Source organism: Falco cherrug, chromosome 14 (assembly GCF_023634085.1).
Source record: "Falco cherrug isolate bFalChe1 chromosome 14, bFalChe1.pri, whole genome shotgun sequence".
Lineage (NCBI taxonomy): Eukaryota > Metazoa > Chordata > Aves > Falconiformes > Falconidae > Falco > Falco cherrug.
In genome coordinates this window covers 1,466,354-1,480,064 of record NC_073710.1, presented here as the reverse complement: position 1 = coordinate 1,480,064, position 13,711 = coordinate 1,466,354, and the positions used below count along the sequence as shown (strand labels likewise).

Genomic DNA, 13,711 nt, shown 5'->3' with positions numbered 1-13,711 from the left:
GAAGCCACCAAACCCACCTGCCAGGGCTTTGCCGTCAGCCCCTCAGAGAGCACAAGGCTGCTCTGAAACTCGCAGGTTTCACTCTCTAACAAAAGTCAACCCTCCCCAACAGAAAGCCAAGATTCTCACCCAAAAGCTGCCAGCAAGATGTGGTGGAGAGGCCTTTCTTTTTTCTTTTTTTTTTTTTTTTTCTTTTACAATTGGCAGTTCATTAGGCTGGAAGCAGGGTCAGGGGCTAAACTTTTGTTTTCTGGTTATTGTTCTGGTTAGGAAGCCCCAGACGGATGTATGTTCACGTTTGGTGCTCTGTCATGGTGGCTGCATCCATCACAGCTCCAAGGATGCAGGGTACAACCCATACATGTCAAGAAGCATCACTGTGGGTGATTCCTGCTATTTGCAGCTGGTTACTGTTTCCTGCACAAAGCATGGTGGCACCAAGCCCTCACCCCTCCATCCCTCCCCAGTACTTCTCACCAGATCTTAGATGTCAGAAGTCATTAAAAAACCGGCCAAAGCAAACATACATTGTGGTTGCAAAACTGTGTGTATTCAGTACACACAGTTATCTGGCCTTCGCGTGTGCTGCTGCAGTATCTGTTGTTATTGCTGCGTCAAAAGCAGATACTACACAACCAGCGGGATGCACAGCACCCCAGCTTCTCGGGGATTTTGCAGATACTCCCCCTGTGTGGCATTCTGTCAGGGCCGTGAGTTGGATCAGTGCTGACGAGCGATCGACTAATCAGAAGGGCTATCCGTGCTGAGGATGGACTTTGGCAGAGTCCTTTCCTTCCTGGCCGCCGCCGTAGGATGCTAAGCTGGTTCTTGTGCAATCGCAGAGGCAGCATGTTTGCGTGGGGGAGAAGGATGAGCTGCTGGAAGGCGATATAAGGCACCGGGCTGGGAGCACAAGAGACCCAGGGCAGCGGTGGGTGGAGGAGCAGAGAGTGGCCTAGCGATGGTAAGTGGGATGAGAACAAGGTGAGATTTTGATGCTGGCGGGGTGTATCAGGACTGCTGCAGTGAGCAAGGAGCAGGGTGGGGAATAATCCCTCCTCGCCTGGAGGTCACAGCTGGTCGGGGTTGGGTGGAAGGTGTACACCATGTGCTGCCAGACCAGAGCAGGGCTTTTGGCATTAGCTTTGCCCCGCTGTCAGTGCACCTGCAGGGCAGAGGGGCGGCCGGGCAGAGCATTGCTCCAGCCACCAGCCCTGGCTCACTCATACCCATGTCTCTGATAAGGAGACTCCAATGTCCAGAGCTCATCCAGCACCGTGCTGTTCCTTTCCCTAAGGAAATCCATTATCTGTACCAACAGGGAGATCCATTTAATCTGTGGCTCTGTGGCATTAATTTTAGTTGTGTTCAAGGCTTTGGGGTTTTTTTATCCCATTGTCTTATTGTTATGGATGTGGGTTACTGTAAAAGTGAGGATCCCTTTTCAAATCCTAACTCTTCGGAAGAGCTGTAGTGGGAAGAGGGAAGCTCTTTTCCTCCTTGGAGAGCCTGGACTGATGCCTCAGCTGTGTGGTTTTACTCAAAGTGCCTGTTCTTACTGAACTGTGGCTTTATCATTGTTAGTACATGTCTACAGCTCCGAGGTCTGCTTTCTCCCACTCTCTCTTTCGGAAATAGCTACTTAAATCCAGGACTAATAGCTACCTAAATTCATTTGACCCTTGTGCTAGCCTGCAGGGGGGAGGCGCTGCTGCTCTGGCCCTTTGGGATAGGAAATTACTTTGTACTGTTGAACCTAAAGTTTTTGGAGGAAATACAGTACAGAAATTATCCCAGCCATGCTTGAGGTTGGCTCTTTCTGAATGACTGCAAACATCTCCAGTGAGCGGGCTAAAAACCCAGGTTACCCAGAGTCTGCTTGTTTTTACAGGAAAGGATTGTGAGATGTTGGCTGCTGGTCTTTGCTCTCTGCCTGGCTGGCTGTGAAGGCAACAAGAGTGAGTCTCTCTGTACACTGTCCCTGCTGGGTCACAATCAGGTAGTATGGAAAGGAGAGGTCAAATGCTCCCCTGATTCATGTCCTGGTTCCACATTCAGGGCGCCGCTGAAGGCTGCTAAGTAGGGACAGCAGAGCAGGGCTGGGATGGGGCAGGAACCAGGGTGACAAATTAGAACGGTGGCAAATTAGGCAGAAACCTCAGGCTCTCCATCCCAGCCGCGTATGGTATATAACCTGTGGAGAGAGGCACAGGTGCTGTGACATGCCACCACTCTCCTTGGTAGCTGGTGGCAGGCTCCATAGCTCTGATCCAGATCACAGTCATGCTGAGGAGGCCTCCCAGGCTCCCAGTCCCATCCTCGCAGGCAAGCCAAGGTGGCAGGTTCTTCTCCAGATGTGTCTGCTCCAGCTCTAGGCAAGGGTCTCAGCCCCTGCGAGCTGTGCAAGGCTTCATGCTGTGGGGTGAGTTCACTGTTGCAACTCTTGTAGGGGAGGTATTCTTGCTGAGTTTCAGCCTACTTGCCTTCCCTTTGCTGCAGGTGAGCTGATGAGCCCGCATGGCCTGAGGCAAGGGGTTGCCTTCCATCTCAAGAGGAGCCCAGACCCCTGCCTGCCAAACCCGTGCCAACATCAGGGGGACTGCCAGGTGGCAGAGGACAGACCACATTGCAGCTGCAAACCGGGCTTCACAGGGACATTCTGCCAAGGTAGGGCTGGGGATGCTGGTGAGCCCTCCCTGGTCTGTCCACAGACACCGGAGGGAAGGGTGGTGGGCACGGCGCACTGGTGTTACCACTGCCCTCCACCACAGGCTGCAGGAGCATGTCTCAGCTCCTGGTTCAGGTGCATTCCCTGCCACCACCACCACATCCTGACTGCACGTTGGTACAAGACCCAGTCACAGGCCTTCTCCTTCCTCCACAGAAGTCTTAGTTCCTTAATTCCTTGGCCGTGGTGCTATGGTGTAACTATGCCAGAACAGCAGGGCATGCTGCGGAGCACAGCTGCCTCAGCTTCAGAACAAGCACACGCACTCCGGCACAGCTACAGTGAAGCCCCTTCCAGACACCGGCCAAAAACTGTGCTGCCTTCATCTGAAAGAGAGGGTGGCTGTCCCTGTCCGGTGCCCTTGGCAGACTGCAGTGATTCTGTAGACAGTAGGCAGCTCTCAAAAGGGGTCAGACCTGCAGCATCTGCCTTTGATGCCTTGAGCTTAAGGACCGTGTCTGTTCAGAGTGGCAGCAGCCATGGACTTGTGCAGGTCTTAGGCAACCAGCAGAGTGACAGACCCTCATTAACTTCTGTGTGTTCCCAAAGGTCTGGGGTTTGCCCAGCGCCTCTGGAGAGCCCTGCCAGCAGCCTCCAGCAAGGCTGGGATGAGGGTCTGTTGAGCTCAGTGGGACTATGCCATCCTATAGGTGGCCTAGGGCTCCTTCAGGCCTCTTCCTTATTGCTATTGCAGATGGCTTTTTCCCCTAGATGTGGTATTGAAATTGGCCTGTGCGGAAGAGTACATGAAGATGATGGTGAGGAAGGAGGTGTTTGAACTCTTGAAAATCCCCTGGGAGCTTGTCCACTTGAAGAACCAGGCATGCAAGGTCTCAGAAAGGGAAGAAGAGGGTGAGCTGTTCTTTGCAGCCACTCTCACAGGTGAAAACCACACTGCCTGTGGATCAGTAATTCAGGTGAGGATCCAGCAGAGTATAGCTCTGAAACCATGAGAGGAGCAGACATGCTGAGTGGGGGACAGCAAGGGGAAGCCCTGGAGGCTTTTTCTTTTATATCTGGGTGCTGCAAAGTTCTCGTTCCCTTGAAAGGCTTCCATGGGGGCTGTCAGAAAGTTTTTCTGCCTCCACCAAACTCCTGCTGGTAGCACATCTTGTCTTATTCAGCAGAGCATGGAAGTCTCAGCACACTCTTTACCAGCTGGTAACAGCCCTTGGCTTTCTGGCAGCCTCCTCTGAGCTCTGCAGCCCTGGTTATAGCTCCTTGGTCCCTCACTTAATTCATGGGTCATGGTGGGTGCAGGGGAACCAGTGCCCCAGCTCTGTGTTGCACAGAAGAGCCCTCACCTGTGGTCACTATGCTGACTCCTGTCCTCCAGTGATTGTTACCAGTAGCCTCTGGATATGGGGCTTGAGCAAAACCCCAGCAGATATCCAGAAGACCTGGGGCAGCTATAGCTGAGTTGCACCATCTGAACCAAAGCCTGGAGCTCTGTGTGTGGACTTAGACATGGTCTGGAGACTTGATTTCTGTGTTGTTCCAGCAAAACGGCTCCCACGTGTCATACTCCAATGTCATTGAGTCAGAGCGGGAAGTGCACAGGGGCGTGATCTCCCGGAGTTTTCAGCTGGAGGTGCATTTCTCCTGCATCTATGCCTACAAGCAGGTGGTGAGCCTGCCCTTCACTCTCACTGCTGTTGACAAGTGAGTGGTCCCTCTTTGCCTTCCTGCTGACATGGTATCTTTAAGCTTGCAGAAAAATAGCTGCCTCCAATGAGGTGATCTGCAAAGGCCCTGGGGAGCCACTAAAGAGCTCTGAGAGCAATGCCAGGTCAGGGTGCTTCCCTTTCTCATCCCAACACGGTTTTTCAACACAAGGTTTGGGCCTGGAACAGAGCCAAAGAGGGGCACGCACAATCTACCTTTCTCCTATCCTCACTGCTTGAAACCAACTTCTAAAAAATAAAGGGTGGGTACGGGGAGATGCCCCCATCAGGGCCCTGTGGAGGTGCAGGTTAGGACCCCTGGGTTGCCTTTCTTGTAGCCCTCACTGGCCAGCTGGTCAGTGGGAACCTCTGGAGCTCCTGGCCTCTGTCCATAGATGGTACAGACGTACCAGCTGGGAGGCAGCCCAGGGCCTGGCTCTCACGAGGCTCCACCGGGAGCAGAGGCACATCCAGAGTCAGTGCACTCGTGCCAGTGGCCTGACTTGTGCTACGTCCCTCCTGCCTTCTCATTCTGCTCGTGAGCTCTTCTCCTCCCCTCTCAGGCTGGTGCAGTTCATGGTCAGAGAAGGGCACTTCAACGTCAGCATGAGACTGTACAAGACCTCCTCCTACCTCCAGCCCTATCACCTGCCAACCGCGACCATCCCCATCACCAACACGGTCTATGTCCTGCTGAAGATAGAAGGACAACGCCAGCTCAAGTACTTCCTGCTGAGCATTGATGACTGCTGGGCCACGCCAAGCGTGGATCCCTACCAGGATGTGCAGCACAAGCTCATTGAGAAGGGGTGAGTGGAGTGTCCCTAGTGCGTCTGGTCTCCTTGCACCATGAGCACAGTCACATCTCTTTGCTGGGTGCTAAGGACAGGTTGCTGTGAGGGAGCCATAAGCATTGACACCATCAGTGTTTGTAGGTGGAACCCATGGTGGACACTGTCATTAAGTGGAACAGCCCCACGGCTGAGCCCCCTGAGTGCTTTGAACCGAGTCCCCTCTCCTGACCCTGCTCTGCTGCCAGTAGTGCTGCCTTCCCTCTGGCATGGCTCCTGACCAGCTGGGGAGGCAAAGGGCAAGGATGGGAGAGGGGAGACCTTGCTGGGATTTGCAAGGAGAGGTCTCAACTGAAGAGCTTGCGTTAGAGGTGGCTGTAGTCAAGCTAAAGCCAGTAACGTGGATAGCTGGGAAGTGGGAGCCACAGCCCGGCTCACTGCACCCAGAGCAGCTGTGGCCCCACAGAGCAAGGCGTGAGGCAGCTCCTGTGCTGGTAACACCTCCTCCCCGAGCTGGGCACATTGCAGGGTGCCAAGGAAAGGCATCCCCACTGGCACCAAGAAAGAAATAGTCCTGTTCAGCCAAGCCTGGGGGCTGCTCCCAGTCCCTGCCTGCTCTGGTGTCCCAGGCTGGGATGCTCCCCCTTTTTCGCCATCTGCTCACTCAGCCGTTGTGTCCCAGGTGTCCCCATGATGAGACAGTGACTTACCTGAATGCCATTGGAGAGAGCACTACTGCCAAGTTCAGCTTCCAGATGTTTCAGTTTGTTGGTTACCCTGAGGTGTTCCTGCACTGCCGCGTCCAGCTCTGCCTCCCTGACAGCCTGGAGCCCTGTGCCAAGGTGAGCCCTCCTGGGGTCTGCACTATGCCCTGGCCGGCGCGGGGACCTCCCTTCCATAGGCCTGCTGTTTGGAGAAGGGGCTCTGCTCTGGTTTCGGGTGCCTCAGCACAATAAACATCTCCCAGCAGCAGGAGCTCACCCCAGCACCCTGAACTAAAGGTCTTGAACCCACCAGAGAGCTCCTTCCCCTCTTCCCTCTGCCGGGTGTTTGCAGGAGGAGAGGTTTATGCTAGGACCAAGGCTAAGGGCCTTCAGGAGCCAGCTCCTCTCATGCTCCAGGGTCTTGGCTGCTCCCAGGCTGCAGCCCCAACTGTGTCTCTGCCAGGGAGAGACCACCAGGGTGGCTCTTGCCCCCCAGAGCAGGCTTCTCCCCTGCCCTCTGATCCCATCACCCTTCCCTTGACTTTGTTGACAGCAATGCCCCAGGCACTGGAGGAGCAAGCGGGCACTGGGAGATGACTACAATAAGATTGTCTCCTATGGGCCCATCCACCTGCTGACTGCTCCTTCCTTGGGAGTGGAGACCCACCATTCCAGGACTGACCAACAGGACCTGGGAGGTATGTATGTCCCTCTGAGGAGGGCCGGAGCCACTCAGGACCCTTGCAACTGTCTAGGCAATACCAGGTTATTAAAAAGGGCTGTTAAAATCACTGCCCTGCACAGAAGCTTGGAGTCTTTCAGGTGTCATGGCCATGCACGGCGTGCTCCAGAAGCCAGACCAGCACAGAGAGGTTAGCTCTGCGTGAGTGGCTCCGTACCACGCACAGGTCAGGCTGAGCAGAGGAGCTGGGAGGGAGCAACCAGGAGCCAGAAGGCTGTCAGTGCAGCGCCCTGCACAAGGAAGGCTGGGTTTTCAGGCGGCACGTCTGCAAGGCAGGCTCCTTCTGAGCACCTAGGTCAATCCAGGAGATCCAAGCAGTGGTCCAGGACCAGGGCTGGGGGCAAGCCCACCTACAGTATCACTCTGACCAGGCATGAATGCTGAGCTAAATGGAAGCCCTGGGCAGCAGGTGTGGGTGGAGGCCCCAGGTGAGGCCAGTTGGGGTGACCAAGCGCTGTTCGTGGCCTCAGGGCCCTGAGGTAGCCCCAGCTCCAGGGGCTCTTGCCCTTCACTGCAGAGGACTTCCCCCAAATCTGCCCTCAGCCAGGAGATGCCGTGCCAGGGCTCAGCGCTGGCTCGGGGCACCCAGATGTGTAACCAACCTTTCTCTTCAGTAGGACCCAGCCCGTGGCTCCCGGGGGCCCTCATCCTGCTGTGTGTGCTTGGTGCACTCACTGTGGCTGCTGCGGCCGCCAGCGTGTGGCAGCGGATGGTGTAGAAAATGGCTGTTCCCAAATAAATGTGACAATAGCAGAGAAGTTCTTGCTGTGTATTTACAGGGGTTTTGGGGAAGGAGGTAGATGCAAGTTGGATGCAAATGTTGGTGCTTGAAGGATGAGTCACATCAGAGTGTTTCTGTTCCCTGTAGCATCCTGAGGACTTTCTCATCCCCTCCTGGCCCACGCTCTCTAGACTCAAAATATGTACCCAGGGATGGGAGGGTCTTTCCTCCTGCTTTTCTCCTCCCCAGAGAGTCACCCAGGTGTGTGGGGACATGAAGGTACCCAGACTAGATACTTGCTCACCAAAGCTGGACTTTGCATGGCTCTGTGTGACACAGATGTAGCATTAGTAGAGGAAGGGCTGCTCTGCATGTGCACACACACGTGTACATACACTTACCCGTACAGATTTCTTCCTTCATTCAGGACAGATTTCTCCTTTCCTTCATGACAAATTGCCAGCAAGATTTTTGCCCATCAGTACATCCCTAATATAACGCAAATAACAAACAACATTGTAAGCATCAAAGACTAAGTCCATAGTGCTCAGGCAGCTGGCAGAGAATTAATACGAAAACAGGTAAGAAGACAAGCGTTCTCCCTACAAGGCGGCGCTGCACGTGCATTTGAGTGAGGCACGGTGTCCTCACGGAAATCATTGCTGGCCCGAGGGTGCTTTGCAGGGAGGACGTCCAGCAAATCCCTGCCCAAGGAGCTTGGCTGCAGTCCATTTGGAGAGGATGTATTGCGAAGGAGCTCATGGGATTTCTCTTTTTTTTTTTTTTTTTTTTTGCTAATTCCCAGACCTGAACCTTGTGAGTGTGGGCTGGAGTGAGTCAGTCCTCCTACCTCCAACAGCAGGAAAACCCACCACCAGGCTGGTCCAGCACCAGGGGCTATCTAGTGAAGAGGGGGATGGCTCCACCCTGGCTGAAGGCAGGCAAGGCATGGGCCCCCTCCTCGCTCCTGCAGGAGCCCCTGAGGAGTGCGATGAAGTGCCAGGGGCACTTTGAGACCATGGGGGAGCCACAGCCTGGAGGGGCTTTGGCGGAAGGTTTGCTCCAGAGGTCCTCGGCTAAGGCAGGCCACTAGGAATGAAACAGCCAAAGCAAAGAGCCTTGCAAAGGTGGACCATGCCCCCTGAAGGGTAAACTGATCCCTCATCCTCCGTGGGGAAGCTGCATCCATCGGGATGGATGCGCTCTCAGCAGGCACATACATCGGGAGGGAGGGAGATCTAGCCAGCAGCTAGTCCTGGGAAACTGAGGTGTTTTTTTCATGTTTGATGATGTAGGAGATGGAGCCCATGGTCTCCTTTGTCTTTGGGTAGTAGAGGATGACCAGCCAGATGAGTATGAAGACTCCTGCAGGGAAAGGAAAGCAAACACTCAGCAGTAGCAGCAGGAGATGGTGGGAAGCATCCTACTGGGGTGCTGCCAGCACTTCCCTGCTGCTTCCAGAGGACTCCCCCAACTTGCTCCTACAGGAGGGTCTCCCCCTGCTTCAGGTAAGCCATTTGGCTGGGACATGGCCTGGGTGGATAATGTCCCTATTCCTCTTCCAAGAAGCGGCTTTCTTGGAGGAAACCCACCCCTGGTGGAGTGGATGTGGTTGGGACCTGCTGCTTGACATGCCCTGCCGAAGGGAAGGGCATGACAGTGCTGGGAAGATGCTGGTGCCTTGCGACCCCTGGTCAGCCCACTGCTGGTCTGGCTCCTGCCTCCTCCCTCTTCCCCACCCAAGGCCAGGGAGCCCAGCTCGGTGCCGTCCCTGACCTTGGAGACAGTTGAGGATGGTGAAGAGGTAGACCATGGGCGTAGAGGAGGTGCCGTGGGTGAGGAATGCCAGGGCCCAGGTGATGACCAGCAGGCGGAAGAGCCCCATCACCACCAGGGCCACCTTCCAGACTTTGCGGTCTCTCTGCACTGCCCCGTGTCCTGCAGGCGGCAGCTTTTCTGGGTCACCACCCCAAAGACAGCTGTGTTGAAGAGGAAGATGAGGCCAAAGTAGGCACAGCTGGTGATGTAGTGGACCAAAACATGTTTGGAAGTGATCCAGCACCTGAAAAGAGACAACCACGGTGCCTCCAGCAGCTCTGCTAGCCCCAGCAGCACCCATGGGAGCCTCCCCAGGGGGACATGTTTGGGGATGCGGGGACACCCTTGTGCTGGTGGGGTTTTCCAAGGCCAGGGTGAAGCACGGGGGATAGTGGTGCACATGCGCTGCCCTCAGGTTGCTCTGCTGGGAGGGAGCTGGGGGAAGCTCCAGGTGGACCTCCATGACCTGGAAGCCTGCAGGCATGACCAAGGAGGCTCGGCACAAGAGGTGGTGGTGGCTACCATGGCTGTAGCTGCTGTGCTGTAATCACAACTGGGGAAGCGAAGCACAGCGTAAAGCCAAGCAGGATGAGTGCAACCCCCTACTGCCACGCTCCTGGCAGGACCGGGTTACCATTCTGTGTGCCAAAGGGCCACCCAAGCCCTGTGGGTGGTGGCATACACACAGGTGGGCTATGACCTGGTGGTCCGTGGTCTGGATGCTGTATTCTCCATAGCTGCCAACGACTCCTGCCACCCCCTCCACGAGAGCAGGGAAGCCTGGGAGAACAAAGGAGATACATTGAGGAGGCCAGAAAGGCAAGTGGTGGCCAAGGTGGTCATCTTGGGGTCTCTGTGTGGCCCTGTATGTGCTGACCTCTGGGAAGATTTGGCTTAGGGACCCACTGAGGTTGCACAAGTGCCAGGGACACAACGGTTGCTGCTTGGGACATGATATGGAGAGGGAAGGCCAGCACTTGGCAGGGAGGTTTGAGCTGTCTCCTAACCTCTCCGTGGGATTATCCTCTTCGGTGCCCTGTAAGGTGCCGCAGAGGGCTGGCAATGGAGGAATGAAAACCCTCAAGGACATGACCTGCCCGATGAGCAGGAGACTGGTCCCCAGTGGGATGGAGAGTGCCTGCGGGTGCTTCCCTGAATTTGGTGCACTGAGCCCAGGTAAGACACTTCCCAGCCCCGACCGCAGCATTTGGAAGGGCTGCAGGCAGGGTGAGGGCTTGCTCACTCTCTGCCCATCACTGCAGCACCCTATTCCCCCAGCCAGTTGTAGCCCACTGCCCCTGCTCCTCCCGGCTCTCGCCCAGGCTGGGGGTGCTCATCCCAGCCAAGCAGGCACAGCTTCACCAGGTAGTGGCGGATGTAGGTGCCGAGGACCTTGACAAAGAGGAGGTAGAGGTGACAGCCCTCCAGCACCATCCAGGTGAAGCAGCAGAGCAGGCAGTAGTGGCTGAGCCCCCCCAGGACCTTGCAGGTCCCCAGCGGGGTCCCACCGGAGAGCCCGCTGTTGAGCAGGAAGGCCAAGCTGAGGAGGAGCAGGCTGCCCATGACGTTCATGTGCAGCCCCACGTTGGTGTGGAGGGTTTCCTCGGCCCTGAACCTGGACCTGAGCATCCCCAGGGAGAGCAGAAAAGGCAGGGGTCACAGCTGAGCGGGGCCCCACGCCTATCACAGCAGGTTCATGCAGAGGCACCAGAATTGCCCCACGTTTCTCCCAACCTGATGAGTCCCCGGGGAGCTGCTGGCACATCCTACCTTAAGAAGATGCCAAAGGCGACGGTGAAGATGGAGAAAGCTGTGGCTACCCCGCAGCCAGCAGAGGCAACAGCCATCAAAGCTTCTGCTGCTGTGGACCTGTCCAGAGTCAGGTTCTGCCAGATGTGTGCACACGGGGTTAAACAGACCCTGGACCAGCCTAGAAAGCCCAACCACAGCTACCAGAGCCACAGCTGGTAACTCCGGTGCTCCGCTGCAGAGACCCCATGCAAGCCCATGGTCTGTCCCCCCGAGAAGGTCTTTGGGGGAGAGCGGGACCGTGGTGGCTCAGAGGAGATGCTGCCTGGAGTGGGGTGAGGGGTGAGTGATGGCTACGGTGACCCACCACGAGCACCCTCCTAGGAGCCTCCACCAGGAGGTGAGACCCCAAGCCTCACTGCTCCAGAGCCTGCCCTGGGCTGGGGGCTGTCTCCACCCTGCACCCACTTTGCTGAGCTGCTGCTGCCCTTGGGTTTAGGACCCGGTCTTGCCTGGGAGCAGCTATAACTATCCCTGTGCGGCTACACGTGACACTCAAAGGGCCACCAAGGTGGGGCAGGCAGTGCAGTCAGGGTGCGAGCAGGAGCTGCAGAGTGGGATTGTCACCGCGAGGAGGGCGAAGAAGGTGAGATGGTCACAGGAGCAGACTGTCCCCTTGGCCCCGGGCTGCGTGACACATCCACTGCCGCTCCAGCCTCCTGCCTGCCCTGCAACAGGCATGGGGTGACAGCCGTGAGTGCCGGGCACAGCACCCGCACCCGGCCCCGTGCCCAGCCCCACCAAGGACTGTACCTTTCCTGGGATCCCAGCAGACACATTGCGGGCTGACACCCTGCGAGGGGGAGAGCAGCAGCCTCCGACGCCACAGTGCAGTGCGGGGCACCGGAGGAGAGGTGGAGGGAGGGCACGCGGGGCAGCTCCCCGTGGGCGAACGTGAGCTGCACCAGCTTCTGCAGCCTGGAGACGTTTGTCTCTCCTACCGGGATGCCCACCACGGTGTCATTCAGGACCTGCTCCATCCCGTTGACCCCCTGTGTGGGGCAACGCTGCCCTAGCCAAGCTGGCAGGTAGCAAGTGCCAGCGGCCAGAGGGACACCAGCAATGCCAGCTCGTACCTGAAACACGCCAAGCTGCTGGGCGTTGAGGACCATCACAACCACCCACACTGTGCAGCTGCTCAGGGACTGGAATATCTCCCTAGGGAGCTGGATTTTGCCTGCCTTCCCCTTCCCTGTCATGTTCAGCATCCTGGGGTCCTGGGATGAAGAAGAGCAGTGGGCAGTTTCTCACTGGCAGCGTCACCTCTCTGCTCAGGACCCACCGACTTTGCTCCAGGCACAAATTCAGCCCTGTACGGGTGGGTTTTGCTCAGCAACATTGGCAGGACCCCTGGGAGCGGAAGGGGAGAACTTCATCCCCAGCACCCACCAGTGAAGGGGCAGAGCTGGGAGCAGCTCCCAGGAGAGCCCCAACCCATCATCACCCCACAGGACACAGTCCCCTAAGATACCCAGAGAGTGAGAGAGCCTGGGGGTGGGAAGGAGGTGCAAGGTCCCACATGTCCCCCTCCTCCACTTCTGCCTCACCCTGACCACCCACCTGCTGCTGCAATGGTTCCTCAGGGAGGGCTTGTCCCTCCCGAGCACCATTTCATGTGACTTCTTGCTACGGGATGCTAGAGCTGACACAGGTCCACGACACAACCGGGGAGCAGGATGGAGGAAGAGCATGCCATGGCACACCAAGCCCCAGGGCGGATGCTTGGCAGGCACGGGGCCTTCCCAGTGAGGGGTGCATCTCACCTCCGTGGGGGAAAACTTGATGAAGACATCGTGGGTGACAGCCATGCTGACATTCAGGAGCAGCACCTTCAGTCCACTGTGCGGCACCGGCCCCACCGACTGCAGCAGCCTGCAGGACAGAAGGGCTGTGGGGCCAGTGGACGTGGGGGGCTGAGCCCCGAACCCCCGCCGTGGCCACCCCTGCGTGCTACCTGAGCCAGCGCTCCCGCAGGCAGGCACAGATGGGGCTGCCAGAGCGCCCCAGCTCTGGGCAGGGCAGGGCTGGGGGTTCTGTCTCGCTCTTCCAACTCCACCATCATGTGGCAGCACCAGTGGTGCCTGTCACCCCACCGCACCAGAGGGGACTGGGATGAGCACTGGGTGCCAATGGCACTGGGTGGGCACCCGGGCCGAGGGTAGGGATGGTGGGGAACACTCACTGGCACAGCTCTCCTGTCCCCCAGCAGCGTCTGGAAGAAAAGCACATTGGGAAATGGGGGGAAGCCCCCAAATCTAGGCCCAGTCCTCCCCCTGCCCACAGGGGAAGGGGGAGGCAGGAGAATCTGGCAGCTGCCAGGCTGGGAAGGGGCAGCCCTGCTACATGGGCTTCACAAAGCAACTGAAGAGCCATCAGGGCTGGTGAAGGCAAAGCCACCACGCCTGTGTTGACACATCACCATATCCAGACCCCCAGGGTGGCTCGCAGGAGAGGATGCTTCCAGATTTTCAAATAGCCCCCAGCAGCATTCCCCCACCTCTGCTCACCTCTGCCAGCTCTCTGCACCTCACGGGGGACACTCTCTTCTGGCCCAGCCACACTTTGGGGGGAAACCCCGCCATGGTCTTTGGGTCAACATCTTCCCATGGGAAAACCTACCTGCCAAGGGCACACACCCCCCAGCGCTGGGGGCACCTGCGTCCCCTTCACCCACCACTCACCAGGCAGCACCAGGAACAGCAGGACAATGCCTAGCAGCAGGTGCATGCTGCTT

At 57.2% G+C, this 13,711-nt stretch overlaps 2 protein-coding genes and 1 long non-coding RNA gene across 5 annotated transcripts; 1 reads left to right on the top strand and 2 right to left on the bottom strand.

Moving 5' to 3' along the window:
• The first annotated feature begins 712 nt into the window (after positions 1-712).
• LOC102048976 (uromodulin-like) lies at positions 713-7,384 on the top strand. Of its 3 annotated transcripts, none has more exons than XM_027816128.2 (9): positions 714-964; positions 1,892-1,958; positions 2,500-2,667; positions 3,440-3,645; positions 4,230-4,390; positions 4,956-5,201; positions 5,866-6,025; positions 6,441-6,585; positions 7,247-7,384. In XM_027816128.2, the coding sequence occupies exons 1-9, from the start codon at positions 962-964 to the stop codon at positions 7,345-7,347; spliced, it is 1,257 nt and encodes a 418-aa protein (XP_027671929.2). In that variant the 5' UTR covers positions 714-961; the 3' UTR covers positions 7,348-7,384. The 3 variants fall into 3 exon arrangements, with proteins under 3 accessions (XP_055582467.1, XP_027671929.2, XP_055582466.1); XM_055726491.1 differs by having other exon boundaries at positions 7,244-7,384; XM_055726492.1 differs by lacking the exon at positions 1,892-1,958 and having other exon boundaries at positions 713-964; positions 7,244-7,384.
• LOC129737341 (uncharacterized) lies at positions 7,385-7,985 on the bottom strand. The gene is made up of 2 exons (XR_008735084.1): positions 7,752-7,985; positions 7,385-7,676 (listed from the first exon to the last, which is right to left on the bottom strand). It is a non-coding gene; the product is annotated as an uncharacterized LOC129737341 (long non-coding RNA).
• Positions 7,986-8,599: 614 nt separating this feature from the next.
• Positions 8,600-13,704, bottom strand: LOC102049153 (adhesion G protein-coupled receptor G3). The gene is given in 15 exon segments (XM_027816116.2): positions 8,600-8,715; positions 9,127-9,279; positions 9,282-9,412; positions 9,855-9,949; positions 10,507-10,789; positions 10,939-11,054; positions 11,545-11,645; positions 11,731-11,770; positions 11,847-11,969; positions 12,054-12,194; positions 12,741-12,849; positions 12,932-12,988; positions 12,990-13,084; positions 13,164-13,189; positions 13,659-13,704. Coding segments are annotated over 15 exon segments (1,632 nt in total).
• Positions 13,705-13,711: the final 7 nt, after the last annotated feature.

Excerpts from the sequence above, each read along its gene's own strand:
- LOC102048976 (XM_055726491.1), top strand. Across the intron at positions 1,959-2,499 it reads TGGCTGTGAAGGCAACAAGA|GTGAGCTGATGAGCCCGCAT; the intron begins GTGAGTCTCTCT and ends CCTTTGCTGCAG. Across the intron at positions 2,668-3,439 it reads CACAGGGACATTCTGCCAAG|ATGTGGTATTGAAATTGGCC; the intron begins GTAGGGCTGGGG and ends TTTTTCCCCTAG.